Source organism: Hydra vulgaris, chromosome 12 (assembly GCF_038396675.1).
Source record: "Hydra vulgaris chromosome 12, alternate assembly HydraT2T_AEP".
Lineage (NCBI taxonomy): Eukaryota > Metazoa > Cnidaria > Hydrozoa > Anthoathecata > Hydridae > Hydra > Hydra vulgaris.
This window is the reverse complement of record NC_088931.1, coordinates 43,725,001-43,747,799: the sequence shown is the minus strand read 5'-3', so window position 1 is coordinate 43,747,799 and position 22,799 is coordinate 43,725,001. Positions and strand designations below refer to the sequence as shown.

The window sequence follows — 22,799 nt, the reverse complement described above, 5'->3', positions numbered from 1 at the left end:
TCGAACATTCACTTTATGCGTAGCAAATTGTTTCACCTGCGATTCGTCTGAGAACATGACTCGTCGCCACATTGCCACGGTCCAATTTTTATGTGCTTTACAAAATTTGAGGCGGTCACGAATATTTTTCTGAGAGTCGTGGTTTTGATGCAGCGCGATAGGATTGAAGACTAAAATTGTCCACAAGACGTCGCCGAATGGTGCGAGAGCTCACATTTACATCAGGAGGCAGTTCATTGAGAATTTGCGAAGATGATGCCAGTGGGTCCTTCGTGGCTGCACGGCGGATCATAGCGTCAGTTTTTGATGTGGTACATCTCGGTCTGCCACTGGATCTTCCTGCAGCACTTGTGCCTGTTGACTTGATGTGCTGAATGACGTCGTGAACAGTTGTCTTAGGCATTTGTAAACGTACGGCAATCGCACGTTCAGACTTCTCGTCTTCCATCAAAAGTTGTATTTTAGCACGTTTTCCAGGTGATGTTGTCGCTATAGTCAAATGCAAATAGTAATTCACAGACACGCATACGATGGTATATATAACAATGGTACAACTGTTTTGATTGGCTGATAACTAGCCAACCACGCATGCAAAGCGTTATGGTGAAATTCCAAGGAAAGCGCCAACTCTACAATGAACATATATAGATAAACAATGCGTGGTCGGATCTTTTTGGCTGACTTTTGTAAATGAGACTGTATGTCTCATTTACAAAAGTCAATTTCAATAACGTCCTTCAATTTTTCATGATCTCTATAGAATAAAACCTAACTTTAAATATACTTTGCGCACAACAGACACCTTATATTTTTAAAAAGCATAACGCAAGATTTCATATTTTATAACTGGTAATTACCGTTATGTTAAATAGGCCGGGTTAGGGTGTCCTGTTTCCGCACTTATATATTTTTTGAGTTAAACTTTTTATGGGGTGCATAATCATTCAAAAATAGCTATTGTAAAATTTTGGGACAATCAAGCATTATTTAGGGGTAGCACAGTTACCTAATTTTGGTAAACTATAAAATTCATTAGAGAAATTTGAGTATGTTATTTTTCACTAAGTAACGTATTTCAGCTAAAAAAACTGGGCTGAAAAAAAATATTTAGCGGTCACGGAGTATATAGTGTCAATCTTTAAATTCTCGCTGCAGTTCCTTGATCTGTCAGCAAGAATGCAAATGTTGTAAAAATATAAAAGAAATTAATTCAATAAGAAATGCTACTGATTTAAAAACTTTAAGAAAGCTACTGATTTAAAAACTTTAATTAATATTAAAAACTTAAATTAATATACTATAGTTAAGATAGTACATACTTAGGAATGCAATGTATAAATCAACATTTTCAAAAAAATTTGTTTTAAAACAATTAAAATTTTATAGGAATTTCCCTGGAAAATTCCCATATAATTTTTTAGTATATTTCCTGGTAAATCAAAGTTACTGTTAACTTATTACTCTTTAAGTACCTTCCCAGTCGGCATATCTAGTATTTTAAATACTCGGAGTATTGATCACGTATAACATACCGCCGTTGATACCAGAAAAATACGCATTTAGTTTTAAGTTTCGAATTCGAGTTCAATACCACTTATTTATCAAAAATACGTATTAATATTTGATCAAAATCGGAAACGATATCGTACCCGATCTTGATCAAATATCAACACATAACGGAAAAACGAAAATCTTTGCTTTAAAGCGCATGCTTAAACTGAAATTGTGAATGCAAAGTTTAAATTAAAAAGTTTTTTCTTAAGAAATTTAGTAAAGAGTTTGTCTGGAATGAAAAGGAATAGTCAGGAATACATGAAAAGTTGTATAAAGAGATATTGTTCTGCTAAAGCGGTATCGCATATCTCCAATACAGTTATAGTACTTTTTTTTACTAAAAAAGTTACTAAAACTTTATCATAAAAATATTTGTTACTACTTTTAAATTTATTTAGTTTTATGAAGTCCTAAATTAATATAATTCAAATATACGTTAAATCATATCATTTCATACCTTGCTTATTTTATTACGTTGATTATTATTTTATTAACATTTCTGTTATGCAATTACCTTTTTTTGTACTGTTTTAAAAAATTTAGAAAAATAAATTAAAGTTTCGAGCCAACACTGACATTTTATTGTTGCTAAACGTTAAATTTTGTTAGAAGGATTGCAGTTCTTCTATCTGTTTTTTGCTCTTTATTCAATAAGTATTTGATTTAAAATAATTTGATATTTTAGTACGAGATATATGTTTTATATATGAATCTTTTTAGATTTTTTCATGTTATTTTTAAATTTTTTGTTGGCGCAATTCAAGTTATACATGTTTATAGTTTGCATATATGTTTATATTATGTTCAAAGTTATAAAGTTTTTGATAAATATATGTATGTGGTAATATGTGTTATGTAATTGTTTTATAAATGTGTCATTAAAATAGTATAAAATGTATCTATTGTGTATATAAATATTATATGAGGTGTTTATATATGTTATATAAAGTTAAATAAATGTATTGTGTTTTATAGTTATTATATATGTTTATATTATGTTTTTTCCATGTTTTCAAAGTGTGTGACTTAGCAAACGTGTTGAGCAAGATTTTGCGTAAAGTTGTTATTTATGTTACTAATGTTGTTACATTTGGCTTACCTTTATGTTGGTGTCTATTGTTAAAAATTATAAGTGGTTTTATTATTGAAACTCGCTGCTTTTAATCATTCACTAAAAGCCACTCAAGAAAAATCATTTTGCCGTATATACATTTTGTTTATATCTCAATTTGAATTTTAGAACCATGAAGTACTAACATGATTTGTTTTCTGAAAGCTAACATGAAATAACAATATTTAACAACTACTACTCTTTTATCATGACATCTTATCTCTATCAGATATATTGATTTTCGATTCATATATGATGTTTTTCTTTGTATTTACTTATCCATTACATTTTTTCATTGCAGATTTATTATATGATGGATTTATGCGATATAAAAGTACAAATGTATGCAAATTTTTATGAATTTTTTCTAGGCTTTTCTAAATGTGTTTCTTATAAGCATGGTTTTACAAGCAAGGTCTGCAAGCAAATTTGAGCTGAAAATTTTTTTTAGCTTTTAAGGAGAATTGATGTTATCCTTTGTTTAATTTAATTTGTTTAAATATAGTAGTTCTAACAAATAAATGTTTGTTTGTTCTTGGTTTTTTACTTATCTGTTTTCAGATTCTTATAAACTAGGCAACTCAGCTAAGCAAGTTTTGTTTTATTTTTTAGTGCTATTGGAAAGAGCTGAAGTTACTTTTTAGAGTGATTGAAAAGAACTGAAGTGTTTTTTAGTTACTTCACACGGTGTAACTGATAGTGGTTTAAGTAAGTTTACTATTTTGTTTTATTTTATATTGGATTTATTTTATATTTGATATATATTATATTAGATATATATTTTGTGTATTTAATATGGAAAACTGACTGTAATTTGTTGACACGAAAGTTTATAAACTTAAATCTGCCTATATTTTAGTATATTTATATATATATATATATATATATATATATATATATATATATATATATATATATATATATATATGTATATATATATATATATATATATATATATATATATATATATATAGTTACTTTATATATATATATATATATATCTATATATCTTTATATATCTTTATATATATATATATATATCTATATCTATATATATATATATATATATATATATATATATATATATATATATATATATATATATATATATATATATATATATATATATATATATATATATATATATATATATATATATATATATATATATATATATATATATATATATATATATATATATATATATATATATATATATATATATATATATATAGAACCCTTAGATGTTGTCCGAAAGTTTTTTCCATATTTTGTTGACAAAAAGTAAAAATTAAAACGCAAGACCGGAATTTTTTTTTTTTAATAATGATAGACTGCCTGCCCCAACCAAACCCTCAGTCGATGTAGCAGCACTCCCTTGCGGGTCAGGCTATTTGTCAGTCGATGTAGCAGCACTCCCTTGCGAGTCAGGCTATTTGTCAGTCGATGTAGCAGCACTCCCTTGCGAGTCAGGCTATTTGTCAGTTGATGTAGCAGCACTCCCTTGCGAGTCAGGCTATAAGATAGTCGATGTAGCAACACTCCGCGCATGATTTACAGTAAAAAAAATAAAAATAAAAACATTTTATTAAAAAAAATAAAAATAAAAACTTTTTATTAAAAAAAATAAAAATAAAAACATTGTTTATATTGTTAAAAACATTCAAAATGTTATAAAAACATTCAGAATGTTTTTAAAAACATTCTGGTCAATTAAATTTGCGTTTTTGTGGCTTTTTTAAAAAACGATTAATTTGTAATTAAATTAATGGTTTTTACTTTCGTCCAACACGGAAATGTTGGACGAAAGTCAAAAGTAATTAAAAGTGACGTATGTGTTGGCGTAAGAATCACTTTTTTCCTTCCGCTCTTCCTAAAGCCAACAAACTATAGAACCATATATATATATATATATATCTATATATATATATATATATATATATATATATGTATATATACATATATATATATATATATATATATATATATATATATATATATATATATATATATATATATATATATAGTTACTTTAGAGTAAAATATACTGACTGACATTGCTTCAATTTTTTATACAAGATTGTGCATTTATTATTTTTGTTCATTAAAGTAAAAATAATTTTGTGCATTGTAGATTCTTTGTTAAATTAAAAATAATTGATGTAAATAAATATTGTTTAATATTTTTGATAAACGACTTATGTATATAAACATATAAAAAGATTTGGATTTCAATAAATCTTAAGTTTAAATAAAGTCTTTGATTAGAAAAAGATCACAAAAAGAAAACTTACTTGACAGAATTCAGTGTCAAGCAGTGTTAATGTCTGTTAATTTGATTTTACTTTAGACACTTCAGAACAAAGCAAAGTATGAGTTTAACTATTTATACTAACAATTAACACTTTTAAATCTAAATAATTTTATTTTATTTTTATAATTTATTATAAAATATTTTATAATATCATAATTATGTTCTTTTTTTCATTTTTTTTTTTTTTAGTTTGTCTTCCCTTTGTCATCTTTTGATTAGTTAGCTAACTGTTGAAACATGGTTTTAAATTTGTAAATTTAGTATGATGTGAAATTTACTCTATTAATCATTAGTCAACAGTTTGAGAGAAGCTGGAGCCTAATTAAGAAATGCTGGAAATTAGCTTTTAATCAAGGTAAAAATAATTTTGTTTACTGGTAACATAATAAAACCAGTTACTACTATTTATTCTGTGCTTTTTTACATTTGTTAACATGCTGCTTTGGAAACACTTTCTTTCTCTCTCTCTTCCTCTTAGATAGGTGGGAGATTTAATAAAACTTATGTAATTACTGAGCTCTTACGTATTTCTTAATACCACAAATGTTAATGAGCATTTATAAGAAATATTTTACGAGTTGCTTGCTATTTTAGGATATAGTTACTCAAATTGTTTAACTATAATTGTCCCTTGATTGTTCAAATATTATAATAAATAAAATCTTTTTAGTCCAAGTATTTAAGTTAATAAAATATCTTATTAAGTTGTGGTGTTATTTGCCAGCGTTACTATTAGTAACAATGTATACATTTTTATAATTTTTTAAAATTATTCTGTAGACAGAATATATGAACCTGTCATTTCGAAAAGGACATAAGTTAAAAAGACAATAATTTTAGAAGTAAGTTTATAAGTTTGAATTAAAAATTTCTGTATGATTTAAGTTTTTTTTATGAAAAATAAAAAAATACATATACGTTCTTTATTTATCTACTTCTATGTTTAATTTCCTTAGCAACCTAGACCTTATTTTAATAAAAATCATGTTTTTGTTGATTTTGAAAAGTTTTAGTAAATGGACATGTGCCCTTTTCGAAATGATAGGTTCGTATATTTTCTGTTATTATTATCCTAATTCTACTAACAATAAAATGCAAATAGTACTTTTGTAATTAAAAATTGTAATTTTTTTTTCATGTTATTTATTAGGTATTTGCAGGCTTTCCTTGACTTTCCTTTTCTGGTACTTGTGTTGTGACAGATTTTAAAAAGAACTGATGTTAATGCGGTCTTTATGTCGTTACCTATAAGCAATGACGTTGCTGATACGGAGTCAAAGTTAAAATAGTTATAGATAAGTTTGTATTTAATATTTTAGATAATATATCAAGTTATTAATGTGTTTTTATTGTTATTAATGATATAATAACTCATAACCCGTATTACGGATTGCTTACTGCTAGTCATTATCATTATGTTATGAATTCATATTAGTTAATAAAATTGTATTGAATATTCTCTGGTTATCGTGTTTTATACGTGTTTAAATGCGAGTTTGATACTCAGTAGGCGTCGCATTGTATACCTGTCATTATACGCATCCGATGTCTATTTTTAATGCGCGTTTGACACGATAAAATGGCCAACATATATTCGTAAACAATGCGTATTCTGGAAAGTTTAAATGCGCATGTAATACCAGGAAAATATCGTATTGAATATTCTCTGGTTATCGTGTTTTATACGTGTTTACAAGAGTTTCAAATGCGAGTCTGATACCCAGTAGGCGTCGTATTGTACACGTGTCTTTAAACGCATCTAATGCGTGTTCGACACGATAAAATGGCTAACATACATACCACATCGATACGTATTTAAACGAGTTTCTAATGCGCATTTACAACTAAATTTGCCGACTGGGTTGTTATGGAAAAATCTAGAGTCAATAAAATCATCAAGACGATTTTATTGGATTTGATTTCGAAAAAAATTCTTTTAAGAATATATTTGCACCTCCGAAAAGTTGACATTAGTGGAAAAGAATCCGAGATGTTTTTAACACAATTTTAATCGAGCCTAAAATTATTTAGGTGAAGTCGTCTTGAAATGGGTCAGAAGTTGTCTACAAAAGAATACATTAATCTTGGTAATCTTTGGGGAGAATTACAAAATGACTTTTCGGATAAAGAAACCCGGTGCTTATCATGTAAGATGATAATGAGCTATAAACCTTCAAGTACGTAATGTTGGACCAAAAAATAATTTGGCTTGAGCAGGACTAACGCCATAAGCTTAGGTCAATGGCGAATTTCATTTTACTGTTCCAAGCAGAAGCATTTTTGCAAAGTTGAATTTCCATCATTGTACCAAATGTTGATTGCCAGTACAGCAGTAGATGCCGCTCTTCAGTCGTGTTACTTACATCTTTGGTATTTAACTCAACGGTAAGTTGCCTTCATCTTATTTGATGAATCTATTCCAGCGATCAAACGGTCTGCCGCAGCTTTGAAATTGTTTAACACCAAAAGAAATGAACAAAACAAGCTTGGAAATACAAATCGAACTGGATATAATTCTTAACTTAGTGTCGCTGATTGGGCCAGATTCTTGGCTTTTGTTTGATTTACTTAAAATGAAATTTATTGGATTGGTGACATGTTGGAAATTGAACCAAGATGAGGCATTATAACTACGTTAAGAAAGTAGTTTAGTTTTTAGAAGTGGTAGTAACTACGCTAAACGAGTCAAGCTGATTCAAGATTTCAAAAATAGTCAAATAATTAAAGCAGCTACAATACGCACTTTATATTGTTGAGAACCATCAAAAATAGTTGCCTCAAAAAAAAAAAAAAAAAAAAAAAAAATTAAATAAAATATAATTTTCTTTTTACTATTATTTGAAGCAAATTGTAGGGGAAGTTCGTGTACCTAGGGCCAGATTTTTTCAATGACCCAAAACCAGGCTCCGGGCTTGTCTAAAAATGGTGAAACCGATATGATCACATCTTTATACTAATTAGTTTGTATTTATATAGGTATGACTTAAAATAAAAAGTCCGTCATGTAGAAGGGTTTAAAAACTAGTGGCCCTAGGTACAATAAGCTTTTCTTTAATTGAATCGAGGACCACCAGCTATTGTACTAGGTACAATAGCTGGTGCTGCTCTCTATAAACTATGTTTAACTCCATAATCAATAGGTTACAAAGATAGTCATTTAAATTTTATTAAAAATTTGTTTAATCTAGCATTGTTTTTAAAAAATTTATCTAGTGTTATATAGAATCTTAAAATTTCAACATTTAAAAATGTTTAATGTTGCTGGTTTCATTCAAATCAAAGATTTTTAAACAAGTTTTCTTTTTTTCCGACTTTGGTTGCACGTTGAAGTGCAACAGTCAGTGAGAATTCGACATTTACCTGGTATTCTACCTCCTCTTTTAGATAAACAAGGTTATGCTTTCGGAAAAGGACAGACATGCTACATGAAATAGATTTTGATAGAGAAAAGTCTATTTCCATTGCAGACGAATCGTTGCCTTGTTCAGAAATATAACTGTTTCGAGAATTTATTGATGAATCCTTGACTAACTCATTTTTTTTTGTCAGAAATAGAACTATTTGGATAATTTAATGCTGAATCTTGTCTGTCGCTTGAACCCAAATATTCATCATCAGTAAATATGTTTTGATTAACTGGCCATACACCGGACACACAAAAATCTACTAGAATGTTTAAAGTAGTAAAAGCCAAAGGATAACATTTGCCAATATTTTCTGCAATGTCATATATGGTGATTGACTTTCCTGGATTTGACAGCATCCAGTCACAACAAGCTGTGCTGTAGTATTTCTTTAAAGGTCCAAAAACACCTCTGCCTAATGGCTGAAGCTTATGGCTGGTATGTGGAGAAAAAGTAAGCATTATTATATATAAGCATTTTCTTTAGCAAGAGTAATCGCTTCAATACTGGCATGACTTTCATGGTTATCCAATAGTAATAATAATGGCTGATCTACAGAACATTTGATATGGTAAATAAAATGTTTCAAAAACTTTTAAAATTTTTCAGCATTTGACCATCCACTTATATGTGCTGTTCCCTTAGTTCCTGGAGGTGTTCCTTTCACCATATGATTTTTGAAGTTCAATCTTGAAAAATCATCATAGGAAGTATGGAAATTCCAATAGCATTCACACAGCTAATAATAGTTATATTAGTTCCTCGTTCCCCAGAAGTTAAGCCCCAATCTGTTTTTTACCTTTCGGGGCTACAACCTTAACAGGTGTGTGCACATTTGTAATACCTGTTTCATCCACATTAAAGATGCATTCAGGCAAAAACATATACTTTGAGAAGACTTCAAAATATTTAAAAAAAAAATGAAACATTATTTCTTTTCATAAAATCAGAATACGATTTGCTTGCAATGACAAGGTACTCAACTAAGGCCTTTTCTTCATCTTTAGAGAATACATTCCAAGCAGCACATCGGTTAAAATATTGATATTTTGGTTCAGTATTTGTAGAACTATTCTTCTGACAAAAGTTTAGATGTTTTTGGAGTGTTTTTCTGCTGATACTAAAATGTCGTGCTGCAGTCCTAACCAGAAATCCATCCTTCATTACTGCTTCTACAGCAAGAATTACACTATCTACGTTAGGTTTTGAACGCTTTTTTCCATTCCTAGGCATCTAAAAAAAAAAATAGTTAAAATAATCTTAAATATTTCACTTTAAAAATAAAGATAAACTTTATAAATACCAAGTTATTATTAAAATAAACAAAATTTATTTTGATCAAAATACCTGAATGCCTATGAATTTAAAAAGAAAATATGCAATCTTAAAATAATAATAAAAAAATACTACTTCACTACTACTACTACAACTGCTACAACAATAACAACAACAACAACTACTACTACAACTACTGCTAAAATATAGTGAAAATCACAGAGATTTAATATAAATATATCAAAAGCAAAATCATTTCAAGATAACAAAAGGTGTGTAGCAAACTTTACAACTCTCATAATTAAAATATAAATATCACATTGATATACATCACTGTAAAGTATCTAAAAAAAGTAGATAATTATACAAAACATTAGGTAAACAATTTGATTGAAACACTTATATCAATAACAAAATTGACTAATAATTCTGAAATTAACAAAATTCTCAAATTAACAAAATTCTTAAAATTAACAAAATTAACAAAATTCTCAAAATTAACCAACTGTAAGCTTGGTGTTCCCAAAACAGCCGCGAATAAAAATGCTCTTCGCCAATCAGAATTTAGCAATTTACCTCGTGATCAAACGTGATCGCTTATCAGAGAAACAAACATTTCAAATCAAATATATTTCGAAATAGTTATAACATTTCAAGGAAATTTACAATAGTACAAGTACTAATATAAAGTATATACCTGAATATACAACATAACCTTATAGTCAATGATGAAAATAGTAATAATAACTGATAACAATAATACTAATTATAATAATAATGGTAATAATAACAACAACAACAACAACAATAATAATAGTAATAATAGTAACAAAATGATAACAATTATAATAAAAGGAGAATTTCATAAATAAGGACAATAACAGCAGTAACAAAAATTTAGTGAATAATGACAGCGACAACAAACATTTAGTACGAAGTAGAGAATGGTTGAATGAAAAGAGATAAATAGATAGATAAATAAAGAATGCTAAAATATTCGTACTAATATTAATAATATTAGAATGAAAAAAGTTTAAAAATGGCAGATTTGAAAAAAATTTCAAAATGTTAAAAATATCAAATAAAAAACTGGAGGATCACGAATTGATATACATTATAAAGAATTCCAATATTAATTTGAAAAAATATTTAACTGTATTTTTTTAACTAATAAATAAAAAGCTTGATTTTGAATTTAGAGATTGAATTAAAAGATTTTAGATCAGGAGGTAGTTTGTTCCATGAGCTAATAAATTGATATTTAATTGATTTATTTCTATATTTAGCAGAGTGGTGTTTTGGAATACCTAAGTTTAAGCTACTGATGGACCGAAGAGGATAGTGAATATTTGTACTTGTAAAGAAATTGTTGAATGATAGAGGAAGGTTTTTATGATAATAATTCCAAACAAATTGGCAGTTAAGGAATATCACAAAGTCGCTTAATTTTAATATATTGGAAATTAGGTATAGTACATTAGATTTAAAGTTATTGTACTGAAAATATATTATTTTCAAAGCTTTATTTTGGAGATGGGACAACCTTAAAATGATTTGCTCATGGGATTGTCCCTATACTTGACATGCATATCTTATATGGGACCCAAAAATGGCATGATATATATTTAGCAGAGTTTGTAGATTAACATAATGGCGGACTTTGGCTAGCATTCTATTAGATCTGCTGAGTTTCATTGCTAAGTCATTCAATTAGAGTTTCATTGCAAGCGTTTCAATTTGTTGTTTTAAACCGTTGACTTCAATTTCAAAAATTAGTTTGATAGGCCGACAATACCAATTAGAACAATATATTGCAACTACATAATTTATAACTATACATATTTCTTCAACGACAACCACGAGCGACCCCAGGACTTTTGAGTAAGCCAATGACGCCCGGGTCAAAAATGAAGAACGGTGCTTCTATTTCAAACCAAGAAATTACAAAGTTTGAAGTTTTGTGTACGCAGCAACTAACTATTTCTAATACAACACCTTGTATTTCTGCGCTACAAATTATTTTCTGGATTGAAAAACGGTTTATTAATCAAGACTGACATACGAATCGAAATATTAGTTTTAAGACCCAAAAAAAGAAAAGTCAATCAACATAATTTTTGAGAAAGGTTTTCAAGGGGCTCACCTTTTTAGTCAAACTTTCTTAAATTAGAATAATCAAAAGATTAAAAACGTTATTCTGGCCGATGGTTTAACGGATTGAGTCTAGCTACAGCTACAGCCTCTTAAAAAATTTGCAACCAAGAGCCCCTAATCCGTTTAAAATCTTCTAGCAGCTGTTTAATCAAAAGTAGCTCGTCATTGATGGTAATGGCTTAAGGTTGTACAAGACGTCTAATGTTGTTAACGTCGATAAGGGTTTTGTACCAAATCGCAATTAGCAACACAAATTCAAATCTCGCTTTTTTAAGGATCTTGCTTAACTAAGCTGCTCACTGGCCAGTTCCAGGTTTTCCATGGCATGCTTAGAAGCTTCTCTCAGCCTCTTGGCAAAAAGGCCGAGAGAAAATTTGCAATATTAGAAAATAAAAGTTTAATGAAAAACATTCAATGAAAGAACTACAAAAAATACATAATAGTAGAGCTCAAGAGTTACATTAACGCAATAAACTGAGAAAAGTTTTGCAGAGTATTTATCAATTATTGATCAAGATAAAGTCACTTCTTCTCTGCTGGAAAAAGACATCAAAACTTGGTATTAAAAAATCCAATTGGATCTGAACATATTGCATCATCAGTTATTGCCAAAAACGAAAGATCACCTTATGGTACCATAGGACTCAGCCAGGTAACCGCTGATAAACAGTTTACAGTAACTCTCGGTAAAAAATTTTCTTTGAAAAATCCCAATTAATTTTTTGAAAAAATTTCAGAAGAACAAACAAGTTTGCCCGAAGAAAACCTAACAATCTTGTCACAGAGCACCGCAGAAGAGCATTTAACTAGGAAGTCCACAACTTCTTCATTACCAATGGCGCAAAATATGCTCAGAGCTTGCTTCTGACCCTGGATCACTTACTTCTAAAGCAAGCGCCCTAACCACTGCACAACGACCGCTAAAAAATTATAAAATTATTTTTATGGTAAATTTAAAAAATTACAAATTCAAAAAATATCAACTTTTAAATTAAACTCTCAGATTTTATTTGAACAGTCAAAAACATAGCCTTCTTTGGCAGTTACTCTTAAAATCCAAGACATGGTCAATATTCTGCTTAATAACGGGCTTTCTAAGACCAAAATGAGGAAGTTGGGATCTAGTGCAAAAATTAGCGGTAAAAGAATAAAAACTCTGGGAACTCTTTGCACTCTCAAAGGTTTTTTAAAAAGCACGAGACAGCAGCAGAGAACGCAGATATTGTTCATTGGTAGAATTTAAAAAAACTAACCATTTTTGTTCAACTTGAAAGAAAATACTTAACATATTTTTGAAAATGGTTCTCGGTCTTACTAATAAACTAAAGGAAACTGATGTAACATTTGATGACACAAACTGATGAAATATTCAGCCCTCCACAAAAAATTCAAAAATTAATCCAGAATTCAGTAACTTGAGATACTCGAGTCAAGCGTCTCTTAATCATTGTAACTTTATAAAATCTTTCAAAAACATTGATCTATTGCTGAATTTAATCAACACAAATAACATTAGGTTCAAAATTTCATACAATTTTAAAATTGTTAACTTTTTTTGTGGAATTCAATCACATACTGAACAGATTTAGAGTCTTAGCAATGATTAAAGAGCCTTGGTGAAAGCAAGCATAAAAATTTCACGTTGGTGAAATTCTTATGCTTGTATTATATGTTTCTGAGGCCATAAACTTGTTGTACTTCGTCTTCAGACTTCCGATTGTTCTTTTGCTAGAAAGGTTTTTATCTCAGTCAATTATGTTTGCTTGTTTTATCTCAGTCAAGCAGACATCATTGACTGAGATAAAAACCTTTCTAGAAAAAGAACAATCGGAAGTCTGAAGACGAAGTACAACAAGTTTATGGCCTCAGAAACATATAATACAAACATAAGAATTTCACCAATGTGAAATTCTTATGCTTGCTTTCACCAAGGCTCTTTAATCATTGCTAAGGTTCTAAATCTGTTCAGTATTTGATCTTGCTAATGAAGTTTCAGTTTCTTTATTTTAAAAATGTCAAAAGTATTTCTACTTAAGGGTTCAAAAACATGGATAGCACTGTTGGCTAAATCTTTCAACATTTTTTTAAAGGTGAGTAAATTAAACTTAACGTAAGTGGTTCCCTAAAAAACATATCTTATTTTATCTCTTTGAATTTAATAAAACTAATTTGCATATAGATGGCCTTGAAAACAAAGAAATTAAAGTTTTTTTTTGCTATGATTACATCGTTATATGAGGCAAACATATACATATTTGAAAACACAATATCTGAAGTTCAAAACATAGCAGCAACATCAAAATTTGAACATATAGGTGCATATAGGTTTGAACAATTGGTATTACTGTGTCAAATTTGTATGTAAATGATTCAAATATAACAAGCATATCTATAAATGGTTTTAACATTGAGCAATGCCCCATTGAGGCTAAAAAAGGGGGTGCTCTTCTATATCTAAACTATAATTTAAATCACAAAGTTCGCAATGACCTAAAGATCTATTCTTCCAAATGTCTTGAATCCATTTTTGTTAAAACTATAAAGCCTCACTTAAAAAATATAATAGTTGGTTGCATGTATCGACTTCCATCTATGAATCAAGACGATTTTACAAAAAATTATTTAACACCATTATTAGATAACTTAAATATTGAAAAAAAAAAGTATTTTTCTTATGGGGGATTTTAATATGGATATACTAAGATATAATGATTCAAATCCTATATCTATTCATACCCTATATCTATACTCGCTTATTTCTTTTTCATTACATCCTGTTATAATTCTATCAACATGCATAACAGCTAAATCACAAACACTTATTTATAACATCTTTATAAACTTCAATTCACCTGACCAAATCTCTGGCAATCTTACTATTTCAATATCTGATCATATGGCTCAATTTATCTGCATTCCTAGAAACACTAACCACCCTAAAAAAAGTATATCTTACAGACGATGCTTCAAGAATATTAATAAAAGTATATTTATTAAAGATGTTTTCAACATTAACTGGGATCTCTATATTAAAAAAGATGGTGATGTAAATCAATCTATCAGTTTTCTTTTAAAGACATTTGAAAACATATTAGATCAGCATGCTCCATACAAAAAACTAACTAAGCAGCAAATTACACTTAAATCAAAACCATGGATCACCAATGTCATACTTAAATCTATTTCCATTAAAAACAGACTACATAAATAACGCACAAAATGTAAATATATTAGTACTAAAAATGAACTGTTTTCTAAGTTTAAATTTTATAGAAACAGAATCAGCGATCTACAAAAAATTAATAAAAAATCCACAACCTATTTTAGTAAAAACTTAAACAATATTAAGAATACTTGGAAAGGGATAAAAGAAATTATTAATATAAAACCTTCCTACTATAGTTCAAATCTCAAACTTAAATTGAAAGAAAATATTATCACAGATCAAACTACTGTATCGAATATATTAAACAACTTTTTTGTTATTATCCAAAACAAACTTCAAAACAAAATCATACCTTCAGCATCCAAATTTACTGACTATACCAGACTATATAGACTATATAGTCATAAAATGACTATACTCTCCAAATTCTAATACGTTCTTTATTGATCCTGTCACAGAGAATGAAATTTCAAATCTTATTAAAACCACCCTTAGAACTGGAAAAAGCTTTGGTCCTAATAGCCTTCCTACATAGCCAAATAGCCATCCTAATAGCCTTCCTAATAGCCTTCCTTCCTTCTTAAACTTATTTCAGACATAATTTCTAAACCTCTCAGTATTATTATAAATAACTCATTTCAAAACGGTTTATTCCCAGATGCTTTCAAAGTTGCTAAAGTAATTCCAATATTTAAAAAAGGATCTACAATGGATATGCCAAACTACTAACCTATCTCTCTTCTTTCAAACCTAAGCAAACTCTTTGAAAAAGCTATGCAATAGATTGATTCCAATCTATTGTTTGTATCCCATCTTAAAGACTTAGCCATAAAATTGAGCAGATCAAATGGAATGCTGGCTAAAGTATTATGTCAATCTGAAAACACTATTAAATATATATCATGCCATTTTTGGCTCACATATACGATATGCTTGTCAAATATGGGGACAATCTCAACAGCAAGCAGTTTTATGGATACCCCATCTTCAAAACAAAGTTTTAAAAATAATACATTTTCAGAATTACAAATTCAGTCCTAATATGCTTTATCTTACTTCTTAGATCCTTAAACTATGTGATCTTGTTCAATTCTTAAATTGCCAGTTTGTCTGGAATCACCAACACAAAAACCTACCTCGTACCTTCAACAATTTCTTCCCAAAAAACGCAAATAACCGATACTATCTTCGATCAATTGATAATCTGAATCTTGCAGTCTTATATCATCGTTATGTTACTTATGGATATAAGTCCATAAAAAACCAAAGTATAAAATCTTGGAACAACCTTCCCTATGACCTAAAGCTCTCCATTCAATCTATGCTTTTAAGAGTAACCTATTCCATTCCTTCCTAATCAAATACAGTTAATAAATCCAAAGATATGTGTATCTGTGTATAAGTGTTTGTGATAAGTGCATGTGAATAAGTGTGAGTGTATATATATTTATGTGTATATGTATGCATGGATCTGTATGTGTGTATGTGTATGTTTGTATATACTTATATGTATATATATATGTGTATGTGTATATAAGTATATATATATATATGTGTGTTTGTGGGTGTATATATATATATGTGTGTATTCTATTATTATCATTATTAGTATTTTTACTCATTCAACTTTTAATTTTCGTTTTGTTATTGCTGTGAACGATTAATATTACTATTAACATAAACAATATATTTATTAGCTTTCATTTACAAGGATTTTACTTAAGATTAGTACATGTACTATTTGTAAACTTCCGTGAATGTAACAACTATTTCAGAATATATGAATTGATTGATTGATTGACATCAATCAATCAATCAATTCATATATCGCTTCAAGATGGTCGTAAAACCCATTTTCATACAACGTTTTTGATTAATTCATTTAGTAAAAATTTATGCCTCTATTAGTAAAAAGAGTGAGATATTGAATTATTTGTTTAAATGTTAAAAATTGAAAAGTTATAAAACATAAAAAGATATTAGTTGGATTTACATATAAAGTGATTATTTTCTAAAAATTTCAGCCTAATTTATCAATCTAATCTTGAACTACCTTGTTTCAAAACCATAAAAATTAAGTAAAATCATAAACATAAAAAATCGAAATATTGCCTGATATAAAGTAATAAACATCTTTAAGATAAAACCACCAACAACATAAGATTCACATTTTTTGTTCTCCTTCTCTTCATACATATAACCTTTTCTAATTGCTCTCAATTTTTTTTTTGTTAAAGATTAGACTTGATTGTATTCTTCCAATCAAGTCTAATCTTTAACAAAACACGTCGGCGACGGGCAACAGATTTTTCAGCGGTTACCTTCAATAGGTCGTCATATGATAAACTTAAAAAGTTTGGTTTTAAAAAGTAATGAATGGATATTGGTAAACTTGTTGTGTTTTTAAATAATTTTGTCTTCTTAACCATATCTAACTGCCATTTTCACCAAGTATTGTTATCACATTTGATGATGTTTGTATCTCATCAATAAATACAGTATAGTGAAACAACACTTAGCCAATTACTTTTCTCATTACATAAACATTTTCTAAGTTGCTTGTTAAAGCTTTACCATAATTAGTTTTCATAGAGTTCATTGTTTTTCAGTCAATTTTTGCAAACCTGATATGGGATTCCCAATGCATACCAATGTGAGACTAAATTGAGTTATACCAAAATTTTTATTGAGTTTTCCTTCTGCAACTTTTTTTGATGGTGATGATGAACCTCTATCTCCTGAATACTCTTTGATGATGAACCTCTATCTCCTGAATACTCTTTGTAAATTAAATTGTTCTTTTTCCACAAACCTTTTATCAATTTTATTACAAACATGTTAGCATTATATATTGCATACATGTTCCGCTTCACATTTTTTATAACATAGCAACCCTTTTTGTTTTTTCTTAAAATATTTTGAAAAAACTTGTACATCAACCACTTTAGTACTAACAATAATAGTAACAATTCTATTGAGAGATCAATGACTTCTTTTCTTCCGCGCTCCATCTAATTTTATACATTGTGGTGTTGGACCGTAATCATCGGCAGCTTTTTTCATACTTTTTAATTCTGTATCGTTATATACATTATATATTTCATTGGTATTCAAGTTATCATAATTGTTTTTGGCTAAACTATAGATGTTTAAGCAATGACTTCAACCAATCTCTCGAAAAGCAATTCCCCCTTTTACGTTTGCTTCAAACATATTTCTTCCAGTAATTTTATTGTTATTCTTCACACATTTTTTAGATGAGTACACAGAATATCTCCATTTATCACAAGGTGTACATTTGATCTCAAGATTATGCAAAAATTCTATTGTTTTTTTTGTGTTATCAAACAGCTCATCGGCTAGCAAATGACTAATCGGTTAGTAAATTTTAGACAAGGTAACTCCTAACTCCCAAAATACTTTTAAAACATACTAAATAAAATAATCAAAAAGTTTACAATTAAATGGTTCTGAATAATTTTTTTTCCACTAGAACATATTTCCTGTTGTCATTTTTAAATACTTATGTCTAAAAGAGTAAGTAAAAAAAAAAAAAAATACAAATATGTCAATGTACCACAATAAATAATTATAAAAACCTTATATAAAATAAATTTTATGTTGTATCACATTGCTAAAAATATAAAATATTAATTCAATCAATTACATTTAGCTAACTTGAAAACAATAAAGTTTTAGAGACACCACAAAACAATAAATATATTTATTGTTTTGTGGTGTTTCTAACGCTTTATTGTTTTATAAGGCTTTATTGTTCAAAAAGAACATGTTTCTTCTACTAAAAAAAAAAACAAATTCGAATTTGTTTTTTCAGAAGTAGAAACATGTTCTTTAAGTTTTTCTCCGATATAATGCATAGCTCTCTTTTTCAGTTCTTTGCATTTTCATTGACGTATAAGTGTCTTATTAAACGTCATGATGTCCTATTCTGTCTCAATCTTGCTTTTGCTCTCAACATTGAGTAAAGTTCTACTTGAAGCTAAAACAGGGATGCAGGGGCTGGGGGTTAGAGAAAAATGTCATAGTATAATTGTCTTTGTTAACTTTACAGCAATAGTTTAATTTTTTTTTCCAGTACATGTAGGTGATGCACAACCAACATCGATCGATGTTGACTGTGTATCTCTTCTTTAACTTCAATAAAGAGTCTTCTCAGCATGTTGAAAAGTTTGTTTAAACTAGAAAAACAAAGCTTGAACTCGAGTTTGATTGCAAGTTGATTTACATACTGGTGAACTTTAATGAGGTAAAAAAAAACATTTATTAAACTAAAAAAAACATGGTAAATATTGGACAATTTATTTTCATAAAGAATTTTTTTATAAACTAGTGATTGTAACTAAAATAAACAGTTTTGATATTTAATTTATTTATTTAGCTTTAATTAGTTTTGATAATCAGAATAATTAGTTCTAACACTTGGTGTAACATTAAAGTAAAAATTAGAAACTAATAAAAGCTAAATATATTTTTACTGACGTAATTTGTTAATACATATACTAATGATTTTCTCAAATTTATGCGTTGATATACATACTTTCTTTTGTTTATACTGATGCATATATTTTCATATATTAGGAGAAACGCGCCAACCGAACTTGCTTACTTTAATTTCTCAATCTTTTCAAGAGTTAAAACTCTAATACTATATTTGACAAAATGTATTAGCATTCCAAAATCTCATTCTTCATTACTCCTTTTTTCTCTCTTTATTTTTCCGTTTTTTCTTTTGGTTTTTTGTTTGGTCTCTACAGTAGTAATAGTTCACATTTGAGATGCATTTTTCACACTTCACACTACAACACCAATGAAATTTACAATTACAATTCGATTCGACAGTTACCTTAAAATCAAAATCAAAATTAAAACTAGACTATTTTCTTAAATAATGTTGTTAATTTTAAAAATAAAATCGAACAACAGTACAAACAGCTATCTAAAAAATCATTTATATTTTATTTGCAACATTTTTTGTTTGCAAACCTTTTCTTTCTTGTATAAGATATTATAAAAGATAAATTACAGAACTTTCTTCAAATTCTGAAAATAACTTGGTTTATAAAAGATAAACTACAGAACTTTCTTTAAATTCTGAGAGTAACTTGATTTATAAAGATTAAGTACGAAACTTTATTTAAAGTCTGACAATAACTTGGTTTACAAAAGATAAACTACAGAGAGTAATTCCATGTCAAAACAACCAGGCCATGCAACCCTATGTCTTTGAATTTTTTTTATATTTTTACCATAGTAATTATAAAATAAGATAAATCCCAAAATTTCAAGGTCTAACTCCCAACGGTTCGTGAGTAATGGTTGTTTTAATTTTAGCTACTATTATTGATTTGGTCATTTTCCGCCATTTTTAATTTTACATTTCTCTTTATAAAACCAAGCCTTTAAACGTGTGAATTCTAAAAATAAGTGACTTAGTCAATCTCAAGGTGAGGAATTTAAATATATAAATAAAAAACTCATTTTATAATTAAAAAGTACCTAAATATCAATTATAAATGTTAAAATAATGGACACCTGCCACTGTAAAATTTTTAGGTGTGCGGTAAATTTTTTAAGCCTAAAATTTCAAATTAGGTCATTGTATGTTTGAAGAACGTTGTGTGGAAAAATCATTTATGCCAAATACATAGTTTTGTAAATGTTTTACTTTTGTACTAAAAATGTATATATAATTGCAGGGGCGAACCACGATTTTTTGGTGTTTGAGTTAAATAACTTCCAGCTAAGTTCTATACTCCAAACCTTTGAATGTTCATACTTATGTCATTTAAGGATGTTTTGCAAAAAATTGCGCTGCAAAGAGTCTGGGAACAAAAATACCCTAAAAAGTAGAAATCATCCGCCCAAACGTGAAGGGAATTGATTTTTCCAAACAGAAAAATTACTTACTTTAATAAGACTAAAAATTGTACATATTTTTAAAATTTTGTCAAAAAATCATTTGGCATTCAGAAGGTATAACCATGTAAAGTTTACAACCCCCTCAAAACGAGGGGGGTTGTTTAATTATGTATGATTCATAAACAAATCATTATTTTTCAATGAAATTTTATTAACTTAAAGAAATTTCTACCTAGTTTAGGATATTAGAATTCATATTTCAAAAAATTAATTTCCCCCACGTTTTAGATTTCTAATTTTTAGGGTATTTTTGTTCCCAAGTTCTTTGCAGCGCAAATTTTTGCAAAACATCTTTAAATGAAATAAGTATGAACATTTAAAGGTTTGGAATATAGAACCTGGAAGTTATTTAACTCAAACACCAAAAAATCGTGGATCCGCTCCTGAATTAAACGTGCAATTTTTATTTCTTTTCCTAAAAGTAATTCCATTTCAAAACAACCAGGCCATACAACCCTAAATTCTTTGATTTTTTTTTCAATTTTCGCCAAAGTACTTTAGGAAAAAATGATAATTTCTACCTAAATCTAAATCTAAGTAGTTCTCAAGTTATGAAATTTTTTTAATGTATTTTTTGTTTCCTTTTTGTTCCTTGGTTCCTTGTCTTTTCCAATTATCAAAGTTTAATTGCTGAATTCAGACATATTCATCTAATTTAAATGTTGCAATTAGTTCTACATAAATAATGTAATTAATACTTGTGCATTTTTAAATTTGCAAGTATAACATTTTTTAACTCATTATCAAAATGATTTCATGTGATATTGGTAAAGTTTTGAAGTCAGAATGCCATAAAACCTCATACTCTAGAAATAAAGAGATTTTTTTACTACATGACCTAGACACTGAAACTCGTCAAAACATTTTATGGAGATCTGAGTTGCTTGTGAAGAACTATTCAGCATTTGTAATCGCTACTTTGGAAAAAGATTTGAAAAGAAAAATGGCATTTGTTGTAATGTTTATAAAGTGCATAAAAAAAAATGAAAGGTAATTTGATTTCAAATATATTTTATGTAATTATATCAAAGAAACCCTTCTTTAATTTTCAAATTATATTACTTTTCTGATGGATGTGGAGGACAGTATAAAAATTTTCAACATCTATGCCATCACTCAGAAGATTTTTTATTGAAAGCTGAATGGATACTTTTTGCAACCAGTCATGGCAAATCTTCTTGTGATGCAATAGGTGATACAGTAAAACGAACAACAGCAAGAAAATGTCCAAAGAAAAATCAAATACTAACAATCGATGCAATGTTTGAATTTTGCACTCAAAAAACGCTCACAATAAAGTTCTTTAAAATTGATAAAGGAACTATGGTTAATTTTAGAGCTACATAAAATAAACGATTTGAGAAGGGAAAAACAATACCAGAAAGTCGAGGATTTCACCATTGCATACCAGTTTCGAAAGCATCTATGTTATTTAAAAAACTAGTAACAATATAAATCCAAAATCTATTAATATAACTAAAAAATCAAGTTACCAAAATTTAAGTTTATTAAATTTTGAGCTAATGCAGAAATACAAATATTACGCATGTACATATGACTCGTTTTGGTGAATTGCAGTAGTTGAAGAAAAAGATGAAGAATATAATGATATAAAAATAAAGTTTATGCATCCACACGGTCCATCTGAACAGTTTTTCTGGCCGAAAAGGAATGATTATTGTTGGATGCCAATCACCAATAATATTTTGGTGCACTTATTAAAATATAAAAACATTAATAAGTGCACCAAAAATAATATCAGACAAATATGAACTTTCAAAAAAAGATTTTAACAAAATTAATAAGTATATATTTGTAAATCAATAATTTTTAATGAATATATTATAAAAAATTGTATATCAATTCAAGTATGCATCATTT

The 22,799-nt window shown here is 28.1% G+C and overlaps 1 protein-coding gene across 1 annotated transcript in view; it reads right to left on the bottom strand.

Moving 5' to 3' along the window:
• Positions 1 to 19,471: 19,471 nt before the first annotated feature.
• Positions 19,472 to 22,799, bottom strand: part of hywnt2 (secreted signaling factor Wnt2) — a 58,705-nt gene continuing 55,377 nt past the window's right edge. Inside the window, exon 5 of the mRNA XM_065813378.1 lies at positions 19,472 to 19,842. Coding sequence (XP_065669450.1) covers positions 19,690 to 19,842 — 153 coding nt within the window. The 3' untranslated portion in view covers positions 19,472 to 19,689. The remainder of the gene's footprint in view (positions 19,843 to 22,799) is intronic.